This window comes from Bactrocera oleae, chromosome 6 (genome assembly GCF_042242935.1).
Source record: "Bactrocera oleae isolate idBacOlea1 chromosome 6, idBacOlea1, whole genome shotgun sequence".
Lineage (NCBI taxonomy): Eukaryota > Metazoa > Arthropoda > Insecta > Diptera > Tephritidae > Bactrocera > Bactrocera oleae.
In genome coordinates this window covers 4,405,658-4,426,673 of record NC_091540.1, presented here as the reverse complement: position 1 = coordinate 4,426,673, position 21,016 = coordinate 4,405,658, and the positions used below count along the sequence as shown (strand labels likewise).

The window sequence follows — 21,016 nt, the reverse complement described above, 5'->3', positions numbered from 1 at the left end:
ACCACTAAAGCATGTATATAGCTATCTTACAAACTGAACGATAAAAATCAAGTTTTTATATGAAAAACTTTTTTATTTGACAATATAGCGTCACGAAATATGACATGGATTATTGTCCAAGGAAACTGCACAATCGCCGAAAAACTTGTTCAGATCGGATCATTATAGCATACAGCTGCCATACAAACCGACTGAACAAAATCAAGTTCTTGTATGAAAAACTTTTTTATTTATGAAGGGTTGCTTCGGTGCAACTGAAATTAACGTGAATTCTTATTTTCTTAACAATTAAAAAACAACAATTCAACCTAACATACATGTGTACATATATATGTTTATGCCTGCCATAAATTTAATGGGTTAGTCACTGCATACCTCTTCTTTTAATTGCTTAATCACTACCTCAGTTAATCATACATACAAACATACCATATTTATATTGGGTATAAGTACACCACGATAATAAAGTCGAAAGCCAGACAATTAGCAACAAACAGGGAAAAAGTATTTTTAGACTTTAGACTAATAATAATTCATTAAAATTAACAAAAAAAAAAAAAACAACAACGCTTAAATAGTAATTACATTTCAATTCTTTTTAAAATTTCTGGCAATATCACGATACCTAGTACCTAACTGTGTTTGGTCTGAGAAGACAATTTTATATACTATTGAGCTGCAGTGATCATTTACACTAAAAGAAATTGCTTGTAAGTATATACTATGAGAAAATCTTCTCTACACTGAAAAAAGTAATCTATATTAAGTGGCTTACATATTATTACAATAGATTTGTCAAAAAAAAATTTTTTATCCCTCGTCTTCAGCAATATTTAATGTTGAAATTTCGCTACAAGTATTGAACAAAAAAATTTAAGTTAAAACAATATATCTTCTCCTCAACATTAAAAAAAAAAAAATGCTTTTAAAAAATTATATGCAATTAATAAATTGTTTCAAAACTCTGCAATTTATGTATATAAAATAATTTTATTAAAAACATTCAACAGTTTTTCAGGCTTGTACCTTCAACATACATTTTTTGCGCTTAAAGTCTGTGAATTGCTTGACCAACCATTTTTTTATACACAACTGCTTGCTTAATTTTTTTATAACTCATTAATTATCTAGTTTAATTATAAGTAATTTTAATCTTTTTAATATTACTTATTAATGCCATTTGCGCAATTTTTCTCTTAAGTATTATATGTATATTTTTTACTTAATAACTTTATCAATAGTTACTATTAAGTTTTAAGTTTAAATTGTGTGCATTTCATTTAATAATAGGAAAAAACGTGTTTTGAATAAAAAAAAAAAAATACGCTGAAAATCCGGCCCCTGTATTTTACAAAGCATGTGTGTTTTTGTAACAACAATAAATGTTTGCGCATTTAAGCTTTACTTTATGTGCATAAATATTGAGTGATTTTTATTAATAATTCGTTGAAAATTTATTTATTTCTTTAGTTTTTTTTATTAAATAGACGCCCCGCGTCGATTGTTGGACTTTGCTCCTAAGTTTTTTGTTGTAATCTATATACAAATTAAATATTCAGCTTATGGACGTGTGTGTCTGCTCTTTACCAACTTATTTTAATTTAGTTCTTTATTGTTGTTGTTTTCTTTTATTAATTAAATATACATACATACGTAAAAACTACATACATATTTTTGCTTTTTTATTCTAACACATAAAAAAATGTATTATTAATTAACTTTATTTTGATTATGATTTTGCTTGCTTGTGTCTTGTCTTTTTCGTTAGGACATGTTCATACTTGTATTTTGTTACTTTCAAGCATTTGTTGTATTATTCGTTTTTAGTTCTTTTTCTATTAACATTTTTTTTGAGCTACGAACTAAAAAAAATACATATTAGCAGCAGTCGCCGTACTTCAACTATCGCTATTATTGGTATTATTACTGTGTGGCGAAGTTGTGGAATTTATGCTACTTGAAATATTCTCGGCTGTCGTTTCGGTTTTTTGTGTTTGTTGTGACGTTTCTGTAGTCTCATTCAAAGCGGCCGCAATTTCACCATTGAACTGCAAAAGACAACCTAATGCACCGAAATAGCCTTCGTGTTCGAGGAAGAGCGCCTTGAGTGTGCCATTTGACCAGAATTCCATGGCATAGGCAAGTAATTTCATTGAAATCGGATTTACACGTAAAAAGTTGCCCACAAATACGACCTAAATATAAAATACAGAAGAAAAATAAGAGCATAAATTTAGTTGCTAAGTCAAATTTACTAGTTTAAGCTGCAAACAAATGAAAAACAAGAAAAAATGTTAACTTCGGTTGCACCGAAGCTAGAATAACCTTCACAAATAAGAAACTTTCCATAACAGAACCTAATTTTGATCAGTCGGTTTGTATGACAGCTATATGCTATAGTGGTCCGAACTGCACAATTTGTTCGTAGATGGCACCGTTACCATGGAAAATATTCCATGATAAATTTCGTGAAGATAGCTCGTCAAATAAAAAACTTTTCCATACAAGAACTGGATTTGAATCGTTCAGTTTGTATGACAGCTATCTGATATAGAGGTCCGATCTACAAAATAAATTCGGATATAGTATAATTGCTTTGGGTAACAATTCATGCGACATTTCGTGAAGATATCTTGTCAAATAAAAAAGTTTTCCTTAAAAGAACTCGATTTGCGTCGTACAGTGTGTATGGCAGTTATATGCTACAGTGATCCGATATCGCCGGTTCTGAGAAATTAGCAGCTCCTTGGGGAGAAAAGGACGCGTGCAAAATTTCAGAGCGATATTTTAAAAACTGAGGGCATAGTTTGCGTAAATAGAGAATATACGGACATGGCTATATACATATATTTTATAAGGTCTCCGACGTTACTTTTTGGCTTTTGTTAGAAACTGAAAATACACTGTTCAGGGCATAATCTTACCTTGTCCATTTTCTCATTCAGTGCACACATGCGTGCAATTGAACCAATATTATTGGTAATTGTTACTAGTGTGGCATTGGCCAAATCCTCACGCGACACTGACGAACGTTTATCCTTAATGTGCATTTGTCCAAAACTATGAATAAATAGCAATGAGTTAAAAATTAGTATTGTCTATGAAAGCGCGCTTTGTTTTTTTTTTTTTTGTATACCTTGATGCCACTAAATCTCCCGTTAAGCCAAATCGATCATAATCACCGCCATAAATATCACGCACCAGTTTATCCACTTTACGATTGTCACCCTTTGTTGCAAGCTGTATAGCCTCCTCGAATGAGTTGCAGCCGGTTAGTAGGCAACATAGGCCAAGGAATGTACCACCGCCCAAACTGTAAACAGTAATAAAAAAATATACAATTATTAATACATTTTTTTTTGTTTTGAGCATATAATCAACCATAAAAATATGTAATTTTGATTAACGTATGAAATGATTTTTGTATTGACCTGCTGCTTTCTCATTTCGGAAGTTATCTTATTTTAACTTCAAAAATATGAAAAGAATTACGCTAAAAATTTTTTGCAGGGAAAGAAAAGCATCGATGACGCTCTAATTTTAATAGTGCTCCGATCTGAACAACACAGGTATGTTTGGAGATTGTAGTCTTGTCTTTGACAATATTTCATGTAAAATTTCGTGATGGTATTATCTACCATACATACTATAGGCGTCTCCGACGTTTTCTTCTTATTTAATTTTTTTAATCGAAAACTTGAATAAATATCTTTACTATATATGTATATACACATACATACTTATTTTGCAAATATTCTATATTGTTGATAATTCAACTTATAATAATGTCAAAATAATAATAATAACGACTCAAGTACCTTGTGCCTGAGACACGCTTGTAATTGTCTGGTCCATAAACAGCCAATATCGACACACCCGAGCCGACGTTAACCAATATGAAGGGATATGGTTTGGAGAAATCAAAAGCGCGTTTTTCACTTTTCCTGCAAGACAAAAATAAAGATGAAAATAATTAAAATAAAAAATCAAAGCAGAAATAATACTGACTACTCACATAATATCACGGGCATTCTCATAGAAATAGCACTCTGTGGGATTTTGTACCTCGGCAAAGAGTATGCCTTTGATGAGCGTGTCGAGTTCATCGAATTTGGCGAGTTTCATATTGACTTGCTGCAGAGGAGAGAATAAAAAAATTTAATTGTATTAAAAAAATGTAATATTATTAAACATTTTGTAATATTATTTAAAAAATGTCAAAGCAAGAATCGTAGATATTGTTAAGCTAATGGAAAGTTAGTATATGTTGTTATTGTAGCAAAAACTACTCTTTTTTGTTTACACTCACCTGCCGGAATTCATTCTCAAATTTGAATGCACCACCACCCGTTGCACAAACGGTGGTCACCAGTTCGGCCATGCCCTTTTGTTTGGCCAACAGGAGGAAATTGCTCATGTCAGTGGTTTGGAAGCGGATGAAATGCAATGAGCCACGGCGTTTACGTATCTCAACGTTGTCCATCTGAAAAAAGGAAAGGGATAAGTATTTTTATAAGAGTTCATTCATTTTTTTTTTGCTCTTCTTTTTGTTTTGTTTTACAAGCGTTGTGTAAAGTGTCATTCGGTTGCACTGTGCAAGGTCAAGTGCTGACATTGGAGCAGAAATGCAATACAAAAAACAAAAACACTGGTGTAGTTAAAATTTTCATACATTCTATGCGCGTTTGGACACCTATATACATACACACTCACGTATGTGCATTTTGCGTTGTTTCGAAGCAGCGCGCATGAGCTTAGGTATAATGAACACTTAATTCAAATTAATGCAATGCATAAATCAATAAGAGATTGTGGCTTCTGATTAGCCAAGAGCTGAGCTTTTTCTTTCAAGCTTAAAATTGTTAAGTTCAGCATCGCACGACGGAAGTTGACCGATATACATAAATTTGATGATTGTATTGCAGCTTCGAATATGTTTAGCAAATGGTGAGTATGTGTGTAAATATAAGTATAAATATGCATACAGTATATAATTGTGTAGGTATGCAAGTTTAATGGAATCAACAAAGCTTTTTTTAAATTAATATTGTTCATTCAAATAGCATTTCCTGTAAAGTGATTTTTTTGAAATTTTTCAAACCATTTAACAATAAAAAATCAACCGAATTTTTTTTGCGGTTTTTCCCTCATGGTTTCCTAAAAATGTTAAAAATTGAAATTTCGAAAAACCCACCAGACTTATCTGGACAAAGCGATTACCTAACGATATAATTTTGATTTTTTGATTTCAGTTGTTCTAGCAGCGTTTAATGCGGGGCACCGCAATTCAACTTTTATCCGAATCGCTGCAGAGTAATGGCTGCTAATGCCGTATATGTTAATATTTCTCCATAAAAATTTAACAGAATATTCTTCAAATTACTTACTATACTGTAACATTGGTTTTTCAAAATAGATTTCAACTGTTTCATTAAAAAAAAAAAGAATCATAACAATGGGCCTTGTTTTACACAAAGTAATGTCGAAGACGTAAGAAATTAAGCTTTAAAAGTAAATATTGAGTTAAAAGTCAAAGGAATGGGTTGGATTCCAGATTTTGAGCCAACAAGACGAAATTTAACAGGGAAGTAAATTAATAACAGTATTAGACTAATTTTGAAAACTGCTAAATACGGAAGAGAATAGTGAGCTTTTGTGAGCTTTTCGAAACAGAGCCACAAAAGAACCAAAAAGGCGCTAAACTAAGGTTCGATGTTGACAATAATAATTTTTGCAAGATTTTTTTTTGAATTGTTGAATGGAAAACTTAAGGCACACTTAGCGTGACAGCCTAAAAAGGCGAAAATATACTGTTTTATCAATGGTTTAAAAATTTTAAGGGTGTGTTTATACATATTTTAAGAATACATAGTCAAATTTTTGAATGAATAATGACCTAAGGGCAAAAAAAACATCAAAAATTAACAAAATTGCGGCGTTTTCTTTTTAAGTTGAATTTCATCCAGAATTTTGGTCGTTTTTAAGCTGGTTGGTTATATATAGAACATGTCAATAATTTAAAAATGTCAAAATTACGTTAATAGTGGATGAGGATAGGACACGAAAAAATATTTAAAATTGCCTGGTAACAGTGAAATTACATACATTCATATATGTACTTAAACTCAAATACATACAAATGTATGCAAATGTGCTAGACGCATTTTAAAATTCATGACTGTACATACATATAGGTATATTTGCATATAGTATAGATGTACATATGTAAATATGGAATTGCATAACTATTGGATCACTGTATACAATTAAAAGACTACGCATAATAAATAACTAATGGCCGAAGTGGGTATATAGGGTATATAAATTTATGTGAAGGTACTCAAAGATGCGCGAAAGCGGAAAATATATATTGTATTTAAAGGAAGGCAGGGTTTAGACCAAATTTGCTCTCAGCAAGGTGTTTGGCAGCTGCTTGTTCACGACACGAAGGGTTTATCATCCCTTATGGTTTAACGCAACACATTTTGGTTAATGTTTTCGGTAAGAAGCGTGTCAAACCTGATAGTTTGCACATTATTCAATTACATTATTATTTTTTGTGTAAACTTGTTCTCACCTATAGCATTATTTATTATAAGTGATTCGTAAATGTCAAAACTGAAAAAATACTAAAACCTTATAACCCTAAAAAAAATTATAAAATAGTATTAATATAACGTAAAAATAAATTTTAAAAAATTATATAAGTTCTGCTGCTACTAAAGTAAAAGATTGCTTTAGCTTAGGAAATAAATAAATAATATTTAAAAGCACTTGACTAAATGCGTTGAACTCAAGGGTTATAATGGTTATTGTATTTACCGTCAGCAAATTTCTTCCAATTTATTTATTTTTCACCACTTAATGGGCATGGCATTAGGTGTTAAAACATAAAAAACTATTTCCACGTGCGTCACTAATAGAAACACAATAAAAAATAAATAATACTCGTAATGATATAATGCAATGTAAATGTCAATAGACAAAGTAATAATCACAAAAACAACAAAGAGATTTGCTAAATTAGCATGTGAATGCGTGTGGAGAGTGTAAAAAAATAAAAAACAAATATACGAACAAATTGTTAGGAAATTGACTGTACAAATTTAAAAATTAGCCAAGAAAAAACACGCATTACATAATTATAGTATATAAATATTTTTAATTGAGTAATTAGAGTTTAAGTAAAGTTAAGTTATTAAAATAAATATTTGCGGCTTTCACGGAAGCAAATGTTTAATTTACTTTATGTAATTTTTAAATGAGTAGATATATGTATATACATACATACCTACATACATATGTACATGTATGGTACTAATAATACAGGGTGCGCCAAGTTTCATATGCGTAACTAAACATTGTATTACTATGACTTGGTAGATGCTTGATTGAGTTAAATATTCCAAATATATGTATATACATATATTATTTTCTACAAATCCAGTTTTTATAAAATGTATATATTTTTAATTTTTTTTTAAATATACATATATATTTTTTAAACCTTTTTTACTTTTCTTTACATTACACAAAAAAAAATTTTATTTAAAAAAAAAGTTTTTTTTAATATACATATATATCTTTTTAAGTTTTTTTTTTTACTTTTTTATATTATATAAAAACTTTTTTTTTTTTAAGTATTTTTTGATTTAAAAATTTTTTTTGTAATATTGTTTAGATATTTTTTTTGGTACTTATCCACGAATTTTTATTCAAATTTATTATCAACAATTTAATTTATTTTTCTAGAAAAGGTAAACCAAGAATTCAATGCAAAGAGAAACCTTCACAATAATATTGATACTTTAAAAAAATATCAAATTCCACGTTTTGGCTTCAATTTATGACAAACCTCTAAAGTACACACGCTTGAGCACATGTAAGTAAGTCTAGCTCAGTCCACAATGGTCAATGACTTCAAATAATACAATAGAAAGTAATATTTTTAGCTTTGAGCGGAAGCAGCCAACCAATTTTGACTATAATATGGCGCTAAATACTAAGTAAATATCTTATTATGCGAAAATGACAGGGGGTAAAATAAAGTACTACCGCTCACTCACGTACTCACCTGTAAATGTGTATCACGATGCCCCGTTTTGCCATAGGCGGAATTTTTGGTTAAATAACGACGTATATTTCGTAGAATTTCAGCCTCTTGATCCTGTTCATCGGGTGTTATATCCTTTGGTTCAAAGTAGACTAGCTTTGTAAGTGTACCGCCGATATCCATGCCGAACCAAGGCATTGCTGTAATTATAAGACAACATTGAAGGAATGTTAGTAACGGTATTTGAGTGCATATATATTTAAACATATGTACATATTTATGTATATAAAGGAAAACAGATATATGTATGCATAATTAATGTGGAAAAACAGGTATGCAGAACAGTATATTTGACAGGTTTGGCATTTAAGCATATATGTCATTTCTTTGACAGATTGTAAAACGAAACGTCATTGCTATCTTTAGCACTTTGTCATGGCAATTAAGCATTTTATCACATTTTTTTATAATGTGCCATAAAAATGTGAATAATTAACAGTATTGACATTTAAAAGGTCTGTTTAGTAAGGCTTAAGGTAATCACAGCTGTAATTTTAAATTTTAATCGTTTAAATTGACATTTTATACGAGTATATTCGTAAGTTAGAAGTGGGAAGTAACAAATCAAATAATTATTTAAGTAATATATGTAACTATAGCGCATATGTTTTTAGTATAATAAAAAAATGAGAAATATATATTAATGCACGGAAGAAAAATACTAAACTTTTTTACCGACTGTTTTGTTTTTATTGAAACTTAAGCAAGATTTGTTTGAATAAATGTTTTTAGAATAATTATAAATGATCGCTATTAATAACCTTACACACGACTAAATGTCATATTCATTAATATAAATAACCTATATTTTATTAATATTCAATGTGTTTTTATATCAACGTTCGACAACTTTCATTTAACCGGTACAAATGTTTCGTAATTATTCATATATGTATGTATGAGCTCCGACAAATTTAGCACTGTTAGAAACTGTCATAAAGGCTACTTAAGTAAACAAAAAATGTCAAAGAGTCATGCTTGTTAAGCAGTCACGATATTTGTGTTAAAAAAACAGCTCACATTGTCAAATTACTGAGATCTCTGATTAGCAGCACTGCGATTAGTATAATGGCAATGTAAGTCCGATATATTTTCATGACATTTAGTAGTTTTATTTGATAAACGGCAAGCTTTTTATTAGGCAATATTTAAAACTATCAAATCGGATTGTTTGGTTTAGTACTTGAATTGATAAGTGAAAAGTAAAATATTGGCAAAAATGATTAACGCAATATATGTAATTTCTAGTTTATTGCCGAATTATTTTGTTATTTACGCTTTGGAAGGAATGACAGAAGTACAAAAATATAACATAGCGATTATTGCGATAAAAAAAGAGCAACAGAAGAATTTTAATATATTTATGCTTATAATATATATGTATAAAAACATATATATATGTATAAAAAAGATTATTCAGCTTTAAACTAAAAAATTTCCATTCAAGAGATGAAAACTTACAAAAAAAATATTTTATTCAATTTTATTTAATTTTTTCCATCTCAGAAGTAGAACTCGAATCACTCATATTTGAGGAATAATTTACAAATAAATTATTAATATACACAATAACAGACATTTGTGAAGCAATAACGTGAAATATTAGACAGATAATCTAAAACCAGCATAACCTCAAAAATTCAATTTTTATACTTTGAATAAGGTATATTAAGTTTGCCACCGAAGTTTGTAATACGCAGTAGAAAACGTCGGAGACGCATAAAATGCTCAGTGTGACGAGCTGAGTCGATATAACCATGTCCGTTTAACTGTATATTTGCGGACTAGCAGCACATACCTATTTTCAGATATCGATATTTAACAAAAAGCACCATTGAAGAACTCGAAATATTTTATTTTAGTTAAAATACAAGCATAACCTCAAAATAAAATTTTTTTTCTTATAAAAACACTTAAAGATATAAAAATATGTGAATTATTAACTAGCGGTATGTGTAAAAACAATACTAACAATAGTCACCTGTGCGTAAAAGTTCCAAAGCAGCTTCTAAATGCATTTTGCTCTGCGCTCACTATTTTATATGATTCAAAATTATATTTAATTCACTTATGCATTAAAATAATATTTATGTATATAAAGATTTGCATAACATTCGAGGAAATTTCGAAAACACTTCCTTTGTAGCGAAACCGCTCAAAACACAAACAAACAGACAGCTGTGGCGAGTGAGCGCGCGAAATTATAGCATAACTTATCGATAGATGATCGTTAGATAAGCCTACAGCGATTGTAAAGCGTAGACGTAAAATGCGCGGATTTATAGAAATAAAATTTATAATTGCCACAAAGGTAGCGTATATGCAACTCGCTGACAACAACAACAATACGTTTTATATGTAGCAAACTAATATTTGAGGTTAGTTGCACTTTGAGTAGGTATTTGAGTTAAACACAACAAATTTTCCAGTCAATTTATAAAGAAAAAACAAATCACAGACAAAATCATAAAAAGAGTTATATGAAATTTACATTTATTTTTATTTTAGGTTATAAACATTTCTAAAAAATAAACAACACTTATATGTGGCACAGCTTTTGTACGCGGTCAGCGACAATTGACAACTAAATGTGTTAGCAGTACGGCAAAAGCACAGCGCTTGCTTTTTTACTAAATACAGTGTTGTGCATATAAATGTATATGTGGGCATGTACGAGTATATGATTAACGCGACCTCTCGTAAGGGCAATGGACAGTAAATATCAACTATGATATGTACATATGTATATTACATACATATATGTATAAGTTGTCTTTTTAATGGCCAACCAGTTAACAATTAAAGAACTCTATTAAGTTCGGACTAAGGTAGGAAACTAGCAAAGCCCACAATGGCGAAAAGTGCAGCGCTTGGAGATATAATGGATTTATACTATATACATATATGTACATATGTAAGTACATATATGTACTTTACACAGTAGTATTGCAAGTGAATTGGCATTTTGATAATTAAATGTTGATAAGGTTTCTTATCAAATCAATGATTGAATTAGAAGAAACACAGAAAAAACTGGTTATTAGTCGCTACAATGGAATATAAAATATATATACAATAGCAAGAAAAAACCTTAACTTCGGTTGCAACGAAGCTATAATACCCTTACACAAATGCAAAAAATTCCAAAAGAATAAAAGAACTTTATTCCGATCGTTCAGTTTGTTTGGCAGCTATATGCGGTAGTTATTCGATCTAAATTTCTTCGGAGATTGTAATTATTGCCTTGGACAATAAACAATGTTAAATTTCGTGAAGATACCTCACCAAATTAAAAAGTTTTCCATGTATGCACTTGATTCCGATCCACAAGAACTATAACAATCAGATATACTTGAAGAGCTTATATTCCTTAGGCCATAAAACAATGCGAACACAAATAATGGGGATGTAGCTTTCAGTAAAGAGCTCAGAGAAGAAGACGAAAGGTACTTTTCTGACATAAAAGTTTTGCATAGCAAAGTTTGTCGTCGAAACTTATTCTTACAGTTACAAATTTAGGTCTAAAAAAATTTCATTCTAACTTTAGCCTTAATAATGTATTTATTTTTTCGAAACTGTACAAAACAAAGTAGCCACCCAAATGTATTGCTCTTAGATCTATCAGCATTTGTCAGCAAAATGTAATACATAAATTTTATTTAAAGAGAGAAAAAGGAAGAAAGTGTCAAAGTTCGGATTATTGAATTAGATATTTTTTGGAGTTGTGAAGAAACAGATGAGATAATATTAAGCTCTATCTCACCGCCAAACACTTTTTTGGAGGTCCTCCTGGAGAAAGTACATTAACTTTTGTAAATGCACAAGTTTAAATTTTATTTATTAAATAAAATATCTTTTCAAACAAAATTCACAAAAAAGCGCGTTTTATCTGACTTGCAAGTATATATAACCGCTAAAATTCTAATATATAATACATATTTTCTAATAGAAAGAAATTTCTAAAAGTTTAATTATACCACAAGTTTAGATCAGATTAAAAAGTCGATTTAGTCATAGTATGTGGAATTATATACAGAACAGGCACAAAAAATTGTCATCGAGTTCTTACTGCAGGAAATTCGAAAAATATTGTTTAAAGAAAAACGCGCTTAAAAATATACTGGTGGACCGGATTGAATTGAGTGGCAACCCTTTAAAAGGCTGAAACTCGAAAATTATTTGAGATATCGCTGAAATGATAGTGTGTTATTTTAAAAGGTATACACTATCGAAATATGAAAAAAATATTTTTTTCCAAATTTCACACTAGGTGTGCCCCTTAAATATGAGCTATGAATTACCATGACTAAATCAATTGCTTTATGTATGCGGATCATATTGGCACACTTAAGTTTATAAAAGCATACACGCTTAATAAATATATTTTTGTTATACAGCAGGCGGTACCGTCAAACATACAAAGTTATAACACTTTAATGCAAATCATTGTGAGCGGGTATTAGAATAGTAAAGACACAACGGAATGAAATGTGTGATAAGTGCTTTACGACCGCCATGTACTTTGATATTGAGAGCAATAAATGCATTTGCATAACTGAATTTTTTCGGAAGGTACTTTAACACTTATATATATTTTTTTAAAGTAACACAAATTAACTGTAAAATACATGAATGAAAAATAAAATAGAAACACTACGAAAACTACAATACAAAATCTCAATTTTCAGTAAGGTAGTGCGTGCACACGCTGTGTTATTATTTATTATGATTCGTTGTTGTAAACAATGCATGACTTTTAAAAATTCGGCAAAAATTAAATTCGCAAAATTCTATGTTTACAAGCATTCCCAGGATCCAAACTGCTGATAATTAAATTGAATGATGCAAAAAATAAATAAACAAGTTGGAAAGTTTCATTCAGCAAGCGAAAATTGTAGTGCTCTACAAATCAAAGCTTCTTCCGCTAGTGCAATGATTCATATTGATTTTTGTTTAAATTATCATTCCAGCACACGCGTTCAGGCGGTGGCTGCGTGCTGCTGTGAATACAAACACAAATAATCATGCGATTATGGAATAACACTTATAATCTTTTAGCTTATTGGGCGAATTTAAATGAAACAATGTTGAATTGAGAAGTAGCTATGTAAATAAGTGCAAGCGTAATTGAACTTTGGTCATAGAGCACAGCTTTAGTGAAGTAAAACTAAACACTAAATAAATTCAGATTTTTTTCAATAATTTTTTCACTAAATAAACAACTGATAATTTCTTAAATTTGCATATAGCATTTATAACAACATTAAGTTTTTATATTAGGTAATTGAAGGCTTAAGAAAGTTTAATTTTCAGCTTATCTAGAAAGCAATAGATCCAAAAACAAAAATTTTAATACTTAGATAGTGAAATTTCATTATCTTAGAACATTTATTTCTTTATTAAAATATAGAAAGATGAGTTCATTACTCTGCCATTGAAGCTTCAAGCTTCAAAATCAAAATTTTACAATGAAAGCGGAGTTTTGCAAAATGGAGCTCTACCGCCTAGGGATATGCTACAAAAATACGCGTATATTAATATATGTATGTATATTTGTGTCATAGTGAAATCAATAAATGACGAAAGACCGAAGAAATAATTTAGCTAGGTAATATCTAAAAAGAAACGTAAAGAAATTTCCAAACTTGTTTGAATGAAATACGAAAATGATTTCGAAAGCTAATACACTACCTATAAGATCCCAACAGGTCAGAAATTGTACCTTATTAATTTCCAAACCGAATAGTAAAACAGAACACAGGATTGAATTTCGTTTTAAAGTTTGTTGAAATCGAAATGAAGAATTAAACTCGAAAATTATATCGAAAACACTTTTTTCGATGATAAAATAGTCAAGATTTGAACTTTTATTTTCAGACCGAAAAGTAACACACGCAGAACACAGGCCTAAAGTGAAAATCATTTCAATTCGCAAAAAAAAAGCACTTGTTAATAAGTGAAATTCGAAAATTATATAAATTAGACTGCGACTAAAGTCCTTGTTGATGAATGAAATTTGAAAATTTATTTTAAAAGCACTTATTTCGATGCTAAAAGGGGCAAGAGTTTTATATTCTTACGTTTTAAATCATATTTGGAACAAGATAGAGGCTTAAAGCAAAAATTGATTTCGACAAAAGTTATCGAGACGAATTTTCGAACTTGCGCTTATGTTTTGAAATAAAATAAAATTTTATAAATTCGCTTTCATTGCTTTCTTCTATGCATTGACTAAATATAATTCCAAATTTCCATGATTAAGTGCAATAGTAATAATTAAATATGCGATGCCTTATCAGCAAATGCTGACCTTTATTCGGCAGACGAAAGGCATTGGCTCGCGAGCGGAGCGTGCCATGCAGTGTACACATGAAAATTAAAATTTCATGAGAGACAAAATGAATTTTAAAACGCATACCAAAATTATATACATAAATATGTGTATCAAAATATTGTGAATTAAGTGCAGTGGACCTTTGAAATGCACTCCAAGTGGCGCAGACGACGGTTCAACGGTTCTTAAAGTAGGCGCGTTATTGTATTTGTTTTCATTTGCTTTTTTTGTTAATTCATTTTGTAAAAAATAAAACTCACACATAAATTCATCAAGTTCACGATTCAGCTGCTGCGCTGCCGGCCCATTTTCGCACTCTACATTTGGCGGCGTCGAGATGCGTTCCAAGGCATCCGCCCAATGTTGTGAACGATTGTCAGCGGCAATTGATGAGTCATTGTTGCTATCCAAATGATTGCTCTTATCAGCCGGCAATTCAGCGTCGCATTCGCATTCTGGTTGCTGTGTGGACTCGGACAGCTGTTGTTTCTGTTGCTGTTTGGCAGCTGAAAATTTCCACGAAGCACGCCAAGAGTTGCGCTTGGTGAGCACGGCAGGCGCTGTGCTATTTGTGGGTGACGGTGATTTTTTATCACTGCCGCCGCACATTTTCGGCGCGGTGCTGTAGTTTTGCAATTTGAAAATTTTCAAATTTATGGAATATTTCGAGTCTTTCGCGGGCACTTTCATTTTGTGTTTAAACTAAGAACTTTTGGTTGAATTAAATTTAAAAAAAGTATTATTTTATGTATGTATAAATAGCAGCTACGTTGCCTTGCGGGTAGCCGAATGGTAGAAAAATATCACAGTGAAAATTTTTTGGAATAAATTTATATTATTTTTAATTTAATAGTTTTTAGTCTGTTACTTGCAAAAAGCTTTTGCACATTTTACATGCAACTTTTTGTTGTGGAAAAAATAATTTTGAGATTTTTTTTATTTAACAAATTGTTGGTTATTTTTATTTTTATTGCGCCAAATAAAAAACAGTGTCTTCTAATGATTGATTTATTTAAAATTAAATTTTTTTCGTTTTTTTAAATATCCTTTCTTGCAAATCCTTTCACCAGCATCATATGCCTATTTGTTGTTGAATTTTTTCTCACACTAGACTTTCACAAAATATAAAAAGGAAAAATTTCGCCAACTTTGGGCAACGTTTCGCGCAATCTATGTTATTCCAGCGTTTCAAATGCCACTTTTACTCGTTTACATGTTGTGTTCGCGGTTGAGCGTAGCGATTTCTTTTATTTCAAATTTCTTTCACTCAAAGTCACACCATTTGAAACACGTTTGTCTGATCAACCACAAATGGCTTAATGGAAACGCAAAGACGACTGTTCGCGAGCGCGCGTGCTGAACATTTGAATGCACAACGATCATGGCATGGCTGGGTAAGCCGGGCGCGCTCCAAGTAACTACATATGTACATATGTATGTATGTAGATATGAATAGGTATAAACAATTTACATATTTATATTATATACGTTTTTAGTTATTCAAATGAAATGTCTACAAACATACAAACATACACACATACATACATATGTAGTATATATAAGGTAAAAGTGTGAGATTAAGCAAGCAGCCGAAAGAGCGCTAGTGCCGAGCAAAAGTCAGACGATTTTACATGTAGCTTTTACGTGTGCTATACTCTGTATATATGTATATTATATATGTTACGGCTTGCAGTTTCGTAGGTTCTTCAACAAAAATTTGTTGTATTACGCTCTACTGTAGTTAGCTACAGCATTTTTTGCGTGTACTTACGTAAATACGCAACAAATTATGTATGCATGTTTACTTTTCTACTTGCTCACCTTTGAGGTGATCGGGTTTTGCGAAGTTGTTGTATACATAATAAAGATGTTGGAGTTAATGACACAATTGTGCACTGGTTTGGTTCGACCTGAGATCGTAACGTTTTTTCCGAGTACACGAGTAACGAAATATGAAAACATGTAAAGAGCGTTGACAGGTTTAAACGACAGATAGTATTTGGGATTATATTTGTGTATAACGGTATATACAGGTGTTTGCCGTTAAAATACCAGCTGCTTGAAAATATGTACGTAAAAATTGTAGAGTAACAATGGTAGTATTTCAAATTTCGGCAGATGCGCTGATTCTAAGCAGTTTTTTAGGAAGATATGACACTGTTAGATTACCTTATAGTAATGATTGTACATATTTGGTTAAAACGTTCGATTAGGTTAGTTAAAACTTGCAAAACTCAAAATTTATATGTACCGTGTAGTGCTTATTTTGAGGTTAGACAAAAATTCAAACAGTTCGATGCTGGTGATGAGGATGTTAGTATACAACAATGTGCAAAACACATGCAACTGATAATGACGCAGTTGTTATATAAAATACATATTTCTTAAACAAAAAAAAAAATAATAATAATAAAAAATTAATATATTATATTATTATATAGTATAATAAAGTATATTTATGCAATTTAAAAGAAACAAAACCTTCAATGTTGCAGACAACAGTAGCACAATGCTACAGGCAGCAGTAACACGATGATTTCAGAGTTGGTGAGCAAATTTTCTCCCAAAACGGCCGCACTGATCGGCTCTAAATTTTTACATAACCTTCTTAGATTAAAATATGTGGTAATGATCGAAGGAATAAGATTTTTAATATAGTATGTAGTAATTTCGATTTTTAAGCCACTCTGAAAGGTAAATTTTCACCACAATCTCCTGTTTTCGATTTTGACTAGTACTTCGATCATTATCATCTGGGATAATAATGGTTTTTGGAATGCAGACAATTTTAAGCAGAAAAATTTTGCTCACAGCTAGACACCTTTTTTTCGAAGGTCCTGCTGGAGATCGGCTGGGGGTACAAGTGAATGCAAAATTTTAAAAAATGTATCAACGTTTATTAAAGTACACGAAATTTTGTAAATGCACTTTTTTTAATTTTATTTATTAAACGAAATGCCCATTCAAAATAAAAGTTCACAAAAGAGCGAGTTTTTTCTGACTTGAAAGTGGATAAACTTCGTAAGTTTTAAGGCTTTTAAAAGAGCGTATGTTGATGAAACTTTCTATTGCCTTTGTTGTAACAGCATGTTAATGTTTTATGCTTTATTTTATGGGATATTTTTAACCTATTATTAATCTGCTGCATATGTTATGCACAACACTGTATCTGGATTTTTTTGTTAATATATCACTGCGTATCTGATATTTTCAAATAACTTCGGTTATATGAAAACCTATTTCCCTACTACGTAATGATTACTTCATCTAATGGTTAAATTGCTAATTTGAGTATTGTTAAAATATCTGTTAAAATTTTATTATATTTGAGAGAAGAACTCCAATCTAACGTTAATTAGATATTTATGTATATTCGAATGATGAACATCCGCTTATAATTCTTTGGCATGATAAGAAAGACACGCTGTCCCTGGAATTTTGGGCTTTCATGCAAGCGATATATAAATACACGTGAAAATCAGCCAAAATAAATGCATTATTTTGAACTCTAACATTGAGCTTATCAAGAGCATGGTCAATATTGCTGCGTCGGAGGTGTATAATAAATACTAATTGAAATAAAATACTTGTTTCTAAGCTTTTGAGTTATTTAAAAAAATTGCAGCTTCAGCTGATGAAATACAAAATAAAACAAGTAAGAAAGTGCTAAGTTCGGGTGTAACTCGTACTCTTCCAACTTGCAAGGATCAAAACCTGCGAAAAACCTTCAGGTGAAGAATTCGGCATTCATTATTCAATGAAATCCTGAATGGGTCATAAACTCACTTAGTTTTATTGCTATATTTACTTCGTGTCAACTAAAATTACATTAAAATCCTTTTGAAATCGGATATATGTGATTTAAAGTCAACCGAAAAGGCTAAATTTAATATATTGAGTTTATGTGGAAAGCGTCAACCAGAGGATCGGAATTCATTATCTTAGTGATATGGGGTTAAGCCAAAGTCGAGACCAACACTAATGTTATTGTTGTTGTAGCGGTTATCTAACCCCCGCTTGGGTGGTAAGGTTCGCGTTGGTTGTCATCGAAAGCATCTAACGGCCTAGGAAATGTGCTATTTCCACGGGGTCCGACCATAGCGACAAGGGTGTTAGATGTGTGGGGTTCGCTGGGTATGCATGCGGGGACTCATTGCACGCTGAACATATATTTGGTATGTCGGGGTCGATACAGGGTTGAGGTTTTTGTTCTATTTTCAACATTAAAACATATTATTAACAGAAAAAGATGCTCCTTGAATTTTATTAAGGTATCTCACATACCATCACCAATATACATATGTTTAAGGAATAAAGTCAACTAGATGTTTGATAATTCTGATATTAGTTATATGGGGTCTAGGGCAAGTTTTCACACGATTTTATTCAGTTTAGGCAGATACAGAGTAACACGATCTTTCAATTTCATTAACCTGAAGCACCTATTGAACAATATAGGCGGTGTAATATCAACTGGAAGTTGGAATATCTTTACAATAATTTATCTCACAGATTGACCGAAAAGGTCGCAATAGTAATGATAAAAACATAATTAGAAAAATAAAAGTTGCATATTTAAAATACCAAAACTTTAATATACTAAACGCTTCAGTTTAATAAAAAAATTGTCTGGATTTTTGTAGAAACATTTTTCTCTTAGAAATGCTGGACTAAAAAGCGGTACGTACATATATATGTAGATAAAATAATTACGGTAAATTTGCAATTTTATTAATTTATTTTTTTACGTAAAATTAATTTTTTTAATTATCTTTTTTTTTACTATTTTTATTTTATTTTAATTTTTTTAAATTGTTGCTATTTATTAAATATTTAATCAATCAGTTCAAAATACTTTATTTTATTTAACAAAATTGCTGAAAGTTTGTTTATAATAAATTCGTGTGGTAAAATTCTGTTGATACGAAATAATCTTCATCAAAGTCAACAATATTTGAATGTTAATTTTAATGTATATTTTTTCACTGTAACAAGACTGCATCTGAAAAAAAAAATTTGCCAAACTTTTTTGACTTTAGCATTCTTTTTTTCAATTTCTTAAATTTTGACTGTCTTATATTATAAAATTTGCAATCATTTTATCTAAACGCTCTATAGTACTGGTAATGCGAGTTGTAGGGTACTAAAATCATACGATACGGCGGCTCATTGTATGTTTACATACAAAGTAGTGGACGCAGATTTCTATACACACATGAACAAACAAACTAATATACTGAGTGTTGGCTAATGAACGAAAGTTACTCGCAGATTGAACGTCGATTGAGTTGCTCTCTTCATCCTTCTACTCATATTCCTTCTTTGATCTATAGTTTTTTTTTTATTCGGCGCGTGTACGAAGTGCGATAATACGGAATGTGTATGCACTTAAATGGTATGTATAATTTTAAAGCTACGTATAAACAAATAGCTTAGTTTGTATGTAAAATTACATTTTTATTCTAAAACATAACATATTGTTTACTTCCATAATATAAACAAATGTATTTAAGAAATAATACTTTTGAAAGCAATGTGTTGATACATACTTTTTAAATGCTTACCTTTAGCCAATTGTGATCTGAGCATTTTTTCGTCTTGCATGTCGTTGTAATTAACCAATAAGGTTTTTGATCTACCCGCTCAAACCCTTTACAGAAACGGCGGTGACAATATTTATAATGCAAATGTAACAAAACTATGTAGGTATGTAATGTATAATCTACACTGATGACGTCGTTGCTAAATGGGCAAGCGAACGAATACCACACTTTATTTGTTGACGTATTACGTATGTACGTTGGTAATGACTAAAGATTTCACAAAACAAATCACAGTAATCACAAGTTCAATGAAAAAATCGTGAATGTAAATAATCGCGCACTATACACTCGCGACACGTTGTGTATACAGCTATTTTAATATCTTTTCAGCTGGAATGGCATACATTCGATGGCAATTTCTTCTACGTAAAAAATTAACGCCAGTGTCTTATCAAACGTAACGAAATGATTCAGCGCGGCGATTTATTGCTTTCATCTATCGCCACAAGTAGTTTTCTAATTTCGTTTATTTAGTTTTCTTGTTGCTTCACATTGATTGGCTTGGCGGTGACTGGCCTTCGTATGTTTACGTGCAAAAACAAGGATTCAGTAGATCTGCAGATGCAAGTAAAAAATAATGTTTCAAGGTTATGTCCTTCTGTTGAAATTGGCCAGCCAATGCTGCACCTTATTGAACGAATTTTATATATAGGCTCTATTTACACATATATTTAATGTTTTTCTTATTGCTTGCTGAAAAACTTTCACACAAATCTCACGTTTTCACTCGCACCCACGAATTTTCCAATGAAAGGAAAACACACGATGACAATTGACCCTACAATTGACAGTAATCAGTTGGTTATATTTTTGTTTGTATCGTTATTTAATTGCGTTAGGTTGTGTTCACTGCGACTTATTATCTGCTTATTGGTATAAAGAAATGAAAAAGTTATTAAACATGTATAAAGAAAATAATATATTTGTTTATACATTTTTATTGTTCTCAAATCTTAATTCTGTAAT

The 21,016-nt window shown here is 30.7% G+C and overlaps 1 protein-coding gene and 1 long non-coding RNA gene across 6 annotated transcripts; one reads left to right on the top strand and one right to left on the bottom strand.

Moving 5' to 3' along the window:
• Positions 1-970: 970 nt before the first annotated feature.
• On the bottom strand, positions 971-20,803 carry fbl (pantothenate kinase 3 fbl). 5 transcript variants are annotated; one of them, XM_014237614.3, is made up of 8 exons: positions 19,997-20,803; positions 8,075-8,253; positions 4,310-4,483; positions 4,016-4,134; positions 3,819-3,944; positions 3,137-3,313; positions 2,925-3,060; positions 971-2,195 (listed from the first exon to the last, which is right to left on the bottom strand). In XM_014237614.3, the coding sequence occupies exons 1-8, from the start codon at positions 20,049-20,051 to the stop codon at positions 1,899-1,901; spliced, it is 1,263 nt and encodes a 420-aa protein (XP_014093089.2). In that variant the 5' UTR covers positions 20,052-20,803; the 3' UTR covers positions 971-1,898. The 5 variants fall into 5 exon arrangements, with proteins under 5 accessions (XP_014093089.2, XP_014093091.2, XP_014093088.3 ...); XM_014237616.3 differs by having other exon boundaries at positions 20,012-20,803; XM_014237613.3 differs by lacking the exon at positions 19,997-20,803 and adding an exon at positions 14,708-15,815.
• On the top strand, positions 6,236-8,078 carry LOC138857671 (uncharacterized). Its single transcript, XR_011396868.1, has 3 exons — positions 6,236-6,501; positions 7,753-7,882; positions 7,953-8,078. It is a non-coding gene; the product is annotated as an uncharacterized lncRNA (long non-coding RNA).
• Positions 20,804-21,016: the final 213 nt, after the last annotated feature.